The sequence below is a fragment of the Curcuma longa genome, chromosome 17, assembly GCF_044706935.1.
Source record: "Curcuma longa cultivar G26 ecotype Majalengka, Jawa Barat chromosome 17, ITB_CL_G26_1.1, whole genome shotgun sequence".
Classification (NCBI taxonomy): Eukaryota; Viridiplantae; Streptophyta; class Magnoliopsida; order Zingiberales; family Zingiberaceae; genus Curcuma; species Curcuma longa.
The window spans coordinates 2534622-2541284 of NC_133877.1; the positions used below are offsets into that span (position 1 = coordinate 2534622).

Genomic DNA, 6663 nt, shown 5'->3' on the forward strand with positions numbered 1-6663 from the left:
ACTCTATTGCTTTCCAATCTATTCCACTAGTGCACAGATGAAGTTCTTCGAGCCCATGTGCAATTGATATAGCTCATCATAGAAGATAGGTTTTTTAATAGTAGCATAATCTAATGGTCTCGACTACTCGATATCTAATATTGGATGGGCAATTGATCTAGCTATCTCGTCATATTTCATCTTACTTTACAAGGTAGCCTAACATTAGTTATATAAGATGCCACTGTATAGGATTGCAACACAATCAAATCTGAGACAATAATTAATGCCTGATAAATCTTCTCTTACAGGAACTTAATTGCATGCGAGCCATAGTAGGTAGACATAAAGATTTCATATCAATGACAAACAAATACAATCATAGAGCTTGTAATCGTACAGCAATCAGGAGAGCTTCAACACCTCTACAGTATGTTCGTTAAGAGTCTAGCAAGAACCTTTTTAAATTGTTGCCAAAATCATGCATTCAAATCATCATCAAGCATGCACTTCCCCCCTTGACTTTGCAATCATGATCGACACACGCATTTCCCCAAGCTTTGAGGTTTCTTGGCATGATGAATCATGAACAGAGGAATTTAAGAAGGTTGTGATTTGAATGTGACTTTGAACGAGGTGAAAAGGATACAGAGCCAGGCTTTGTTCCCTCACGCCTAGTACAAACAACATGTTACATTGCCAAATCCATCAATAAACCCCCAGTTTCTTTCTTCGACGCGTGCCCCTCGGAAATGCAGCTCCAGAGGCTCTTTACTCACTCTCGCATCACTTGCTCCCTGAGAGTGATCATTCCTGTCCTCATTACATTTTCAACACATTCAAGCTAAGGGCTCATCAATACTTGTGTAACTAGTGATAGGTCTATATCTTAATGGCACATCTCTAATTAGCATTGATCTAGTCTTGTGTGTTTTTCTAGCTCATACCTTGGTTTGAACTCTTCTTGTGCCTCTTTCAAGTTTCTTGGTTGTAACTAAGTTTGTTTCTCGCTGCAAGAAACTACTTAGTGTAGAGCAGATCATCAAGATTCTGCATTTGAATCTTGAGTTAGTTCCGCTATCATCATACAAAAATCTTATCATAAAATTATCATCTAATGCATTATTGTGTCAAGAAAGAGTACAGTTAGTGTAATATCATTGATGGCATGGCCAAAGAGAGGTGAATAGACTGAGGATCTACTATGTCCTGCTAGAAGAGATGAATCTAAATTCTTCAATTCCTCGCACAAAAACACAACTAAATATAATAATTAGTAGAATGCCTGCGTATATTTGATTGATGATGTTAAGAATATACATGCAATGAAAATAAAATCAATACTAATACACCTTAACCCGACCGATGAAATTTCACAAACTATCACAAAAGTTAAACCTTGAGAGAGATTTCACTCGCAATAAAAGATGAAAATAAAAGGCTAGGATTACTAAGAGATTGATGATTGAATCCTTTCAATCCTTCTCCAAGCTCTTGAATCCTTTTGGGCACATTGAGCACTTGACAAAAGGGATTTTTAAAATCTCAAACCCCTAATTAACCTATGAACAAGTCAATTTCTGACTTTACAATTTGGTGCACATGGTCAAACAATTGAAACAATAAAAAGAACATTGCTGGTTCTTTAATAATCTACAACAAATTCACATTATCTCAGACATTCACAAGTGTAGCAACCCTATAGAGCTATGGTCTTCCAAGCAAAGAGCTAGTGATGGATACTTCATTATTTGGGTCAAGTATTTAAAGATGCAGCTCGTTTTTACTTGGATAAAATTTTCAGTATTCACCAGTTGTTCCAGAGAGAAATCAGCAAATTCACCTTACACTGGCATTTGGACATCGAGTTCAAAGTCATCCAACCTAACACTCTTGATAATTTCTTTTTCAGCTAGATGATAACAATAGATTTAGTTTGTTCATTTTTTTTCCCCAATCTCTGGCAACCTCATAATTATGTGAGAGTGGAGAATGAGGCCACAAGGAAAGAAAGAATAAGGGCAATGAAGATCAACAAGCTGAACATAACTAGCATTGCTCTATTGCAACTTCATTATTTAGTTTGATAACTGAGTTTTGAAAGTGCAACCACCATAGAAAAAATGCACATAAGCTTTGGAGATGAATCGAGACCAAGTGAAGACGAAGAAGATATAAGATGTGTAAGGTGTGAAGCATGTAACAGCTCAATCTGAGCAGAGTTAAGAAATATGCATTTTTTTCTATTACCTTGCAAAAAGCCAGTAGCCTGAAAAAAACACTGGCACAAACTTAAAACTTTGATGATTGATTAATATAAGTGCAATCCGCTTCAGCAATTCAACTTCCAGGGCTTGTTTTTTTTTTTTTTTTTTGGATGAAAAGCCAAGGAATAGATCGAGAAAGAGAGATGAATCAAAGGATAGATTGAGAATGAGATATAAGTCAAAAAATGGTTCCTTTACCTCTTGATTTCTTTGACAATCAAACAAGGAAGACAAATATTAGAAGAGATAAATTTAAACATCCATCCTTCAAACACCTCCGCTCAAAATAGGATGAAAATCTAACTAACACTTGTTATTATAAAAAGTGATCAGCTTTCTTAATTCACATCTATTCAAGAAGACAACTCAAATGATAATTCTTTTTCTATATCAATTTGCTAGAGGAAACAAGGCTACAAACGCCCGCGAACAGATGTGAAATTGGCACAATTTTGTTAAAGAAAGAAATTGTATACCAGCAATCAATGGCATGGTCACAGTAAAGGCAAAAAATAGTACACAATGAGAGCTTCTAAGATACCCAAGCATGCTCCAGCGATAACGTCAAGAATAAAATGCCTACCAAGAAGCACGCGAGAAACCGATGTTGCCGCTGACCAGATCGACGCATTCCATACCAAAAGCTCGACGAGATCTCCCCCATAGTACTGCTCAATCCAGCGGCGAGCGGGAGTGATAGGACCGTCAAGAAGAAGGACGCGCCGGAGTGAAGAATAGGAGAGGCGGAGGAAACTGGCGATGAAGAAGACGCGGGAGGAGTGACCGCTAGGGAAGGACCAGTGATCGACAGCGAAGGTGAGGCCCATACCCTTGTTGTAGACGGGGCGGGGACGGCGGACGAGGTGCTTGATGAGGCCGACGAGGAGGAGGTCAAGAAGTGATCCGAGAAGGAGGCCGAGGAGGAGCGGGTAGGCGACGTCGAATCCATAGGCGGAGGAGAGCGGGAGAAGGGAAACGGGTACGGGGAACCAGAAGCGTCCGTCGCCGGAGATCTCGAGGGCTTTGAGGAGGAGGCGGGGGACGGGAAGGCAGAAGGTGTGGATTCGGAGGGAGGCGGTGGTGTCGAGCGCGACGACCCGGCGGAGGACGGAAGGCTGGGCCGACGCGGCGGTGGCGGCCGCGGCCTTGGGATCGTCGGCGGCCATTTGGGGCTCCCTGACTGACTCGACCATTTTTCTCCCTCTTTGTCTTTATCGAGGCAATATGCCAAAACAGTCCCTACATTTTCTGAATTTTTAGAAAAGTACCCCATTTTCATTTATTAGTCTTTCAATTTTATGAATTTACAAGCAATGCCCTCACTTTTAAATAATTTATAAAAACAAACCCTTTTATTTTGATCATTAGAGTGTCATTTTCTAAAAAAGGATTTTAAAAGAAAATAATTTCATATTTAAAAATAATTTGCAAATCATTTAGTGCAAATCCGCCCCCAACCAAAACTATATGAAGTCCATTCTTTTGACACCATTTGTTTAGACAAATGTAACCCTAAAAAATGTATATAATTAGTCAATTATACTACCTCATAATTATACAAAAAATAAAAATCCAGTTAAATTAAATCTTTGATGCTGAATATGCCAGAATCAATGAACAGTTTGTGTTGTGGGTTTTTTGCTTTCAATAGGGTACAGCTGCAGTCAGCCTTTTCCTGAATATTAACTCAAATCGATAAATAAGTGGGGGAAAAATAATTTCGCAGTCGAATTCACCTTCTGCGAACTGGCTTGTAAAGAACGACTGTAACATATTTCGATAGGAAACGGTGAGTGATCCCCATGGCAACCACAGATCTTGGAGCTTCTCGGTTCTCGATGTACAGGTGATTGAGGATCACATTTTCAGGCACAGAGAGGCAGGTTGGATCGTCTTGGCTGGGTAGGCTGTTCAGTAATGTCTGATGCAAATGGGGAGGGACGAGAGGCGGTTCTCGAGCTTCGTCTTCATTTCCTGGCATAGGGTTATTGTAGCTCGACTCGGGTGATCCTGGAACTTCAAACCCTACGACGCTGACACCTTCCTGCAGTCGATGACATTTTGGAATGAAATCGTGTGAGAGGATTTTGGGGGGCAAAGATAGTTGAGCTACGAATTAGCACTTACATGATCATTTTCGTTTGGACGGCGATCCATGATTTGCGAGCCTGTATCCTAACCAGGTAGCAATGCTTATTGAGGTAAGTAAGCATGAAGTTAAAAATCACAATCTCGTAAGTAGAGGAGTAATTCAGTAAGTTTGACTTTGATCTGGTGATGATCAAACTAGTATCATTTGAAACCCAGTCAAAAAATAAGGTGTGGTTACTTAGTTGAATCTAATCAGCAACTTTGTACATGAACAACATCAAAGTAGATAAAAAATAAATTTAGAGTTAACATAAAATTGGCTTATGTGCTACCAGGAAACACAGATCTAATGAAAAGGTCCTACAGCTTCCACTATGGTGAGCTTAGGCATCAAGGTGATGACAGGAAAATAAGTAGTTTATTTGAGATGATGAATATTGTATGTAAAAGTTCAACTAATATGTTGGACAAGTATCAATTCATGGGATCAACAAGCAGAATGCCGATATCCACTCTAGGTTCCAAGAAACTAAACTCAAAAGCATATGTATAATGCAACATCAGTCTCCTATTTTGCCATCAAGTGTGTGATATTGACATAGAGAAATAAATGCAAGAATGGACATATAGACCGTTCATAACAAACACATCGCACATAGAGAAATAAAAGGCAAGAATGGAATTTGAAAAACAGTTCAGATGATACAATTAAATGCATTTCTTAGGTATCAGAATTTTTAAAATAATCGACCTGGGCAATGGAATGACATAGAAGCAATTCTAACTGGTGTAGGACAACAGCAAGTTAATGCTTCTTTTCTTGTATCAGAAGAGAGAGTACTAGAATTACTAATTCACTTACTTGGGTTTTTTCTGGGACTTAAAAAGTGTGTGTTTCCTTTACAGTTTGATTTAAACTAGGAGTGTCAAATTAAGCAGTCGCACAATGCTAGATTGTGTGCCCATTCATGTTAAAGCCCCCTAAGTAACTAGCCATTTTGGGTTGGATTGGTTGCTCACGGGCCTTAACATACATAAAAGATATTTCATGCAGTTGTTTATCATTAACAAACATCACACTTATAGTAAAAAATTACTCAATCAAACACTAACTTCTAACACTGAAATAATAGCCATTGGACTCTTGATAGGAACCCATATAGGTTTCACTAGTTGAATTATTTCAATCTCCATTACTTCTAACAGGCAATTCATTTTATTCACTATGTTGATTCCACTACTAGCAATTGAAGCTTAAGCACCTTAGTTAGATATAGTATAAATTTTGTGCATTTTCTTTAAGATTGACCATCTGATGCACTTAAACTACAAAAATGGGCTAGGTGGTGATTCAATCCCAGTGTTTGTAGCAAGAGAATCATAGCTCCATAGCCACTACCACTAAGCTTTGGGTCTCATTCAAATGGTATAGTTACTTACTTATGGTATTCCTCTATATTTCAAGCATTTTAACATTCGTCCAAACCAAAATTTCCTTAACATGGGGTTCCAATTAGCTTATCCCGCATTTTGACTTTTACATTCTCTACCCCGTTAGAAATCACACATCTTATGGTGCACCCTTTTCCACATAATACAATGTTTCAGAAGCATGTGCATTTTATAACTGATCTGTAAATTATGTTTTCAAGATGAGAATGATGTGACTTCTCTGAGTGAAATACATTATATCACAACCATTGTCCTCTTTGATCACAACCATTGCATCATTTCATTTTTTTTTTCAGTAGCTCCTAAAGCATTGCATCTATATGGCCATTTGGCATATAATTTTGATGAAAGCATCATTTCATATACATGCATATATATGACTTTGTTCCCAGTACTATTCAAGACAATGAATTCAGTTTTCAAATTAAATAATTACAGCATATATCATGCTTTTTGATGGTTTATATTTGATGTGAAACTATACTCATTTTTGTTCTATGAAACCTTGGAATGTTAAGCACTTGTTTTAGTTAAAGAATTGCTAAGAACCTTCTTATCATGTTTGAATTGTTAAGTGATAGATGACTATGTACTTAGATTATACTTTGAATTCCTTATTGATGTTCATGTACTCTATACTTGTGTTTAGGCTCCTATACTTCCATTATGTTGATTATCATGAACTTGAATCAAGTAGTGCCCTTTATGAAATGACTATGCATGCTTAGTAGTCCACCTCCTACTCAGTGTACTATAAGTTGTAGTTTTAAAAGAGCATGTAAGGTATTGCAGAAAGAAAAGCTTTAACCAATTATACACATGAATGCTAAGCATACTCACATGTTGTAGATGTTTACATGAGCAATACATTGTG

General features: G+C 37.8%; 2 protein-coding genes across 3 annotated transcripts; both read right to left on the reverse strand.

The window, feature by feature from the left end:
* Positions 1–516: 516 nt before the first annotated feature.
* On the reverse strand, positions 517–3422 carry LOC141811848 (putative lipid phosphate phosphatase beta). Of its 2 annotated transcripts, XM_074699914.1 has the most exons (2): positions 2830–3422; positions 517–1029 (listed from the first exon to the last, which is right to left on the reverse strand). In XM_074699914.1, the coding sequence occupies exons 1-2, from the start codon at positions 3410–3412 to the stop codon at positions 1022–1024; spliced, it is 591 nt and encodes a 196-aa protein (XP_074556015.1). In that variant the 5' UTR covers positions 3413–3422; the 3' UTR covers positions 517–1021. The 2 variants fall into 2 exon arrangements, with proteins under 2 accessions (XP_074556015.1, XP_074556014.1); XM_074699913.1 differs by lacking the exon at positions 517–1029 and having other exon boundaries at positions 2598–3422.
* Positions 3423–3822: 400 nt separating this feature from the next.
* LOC141811767 (SNF1-related protein kinase regulatory subunit beta-3-like) lies at positions 3823–5624 on the reverse strand. Its single transcript, XM_074699816.1, has 2 exons — positions 4374–5624; positions 3823–4290 (listed from the first exon to the last, which is right to left on the reverse strand). The coding sequence occupies exons 1-2, from the start codon at positions 4401–4403 to the stop codon at positions 3979–3981; spliced, it is 342 nt and encodes a 113-aa protein (XP_074555917.1). The 5' UTR covers positions 4404–5624; the 3' UTR covers positions 3823–3978.
* Positions 5625–6663: the final 1039 nt, after the last annotated feature.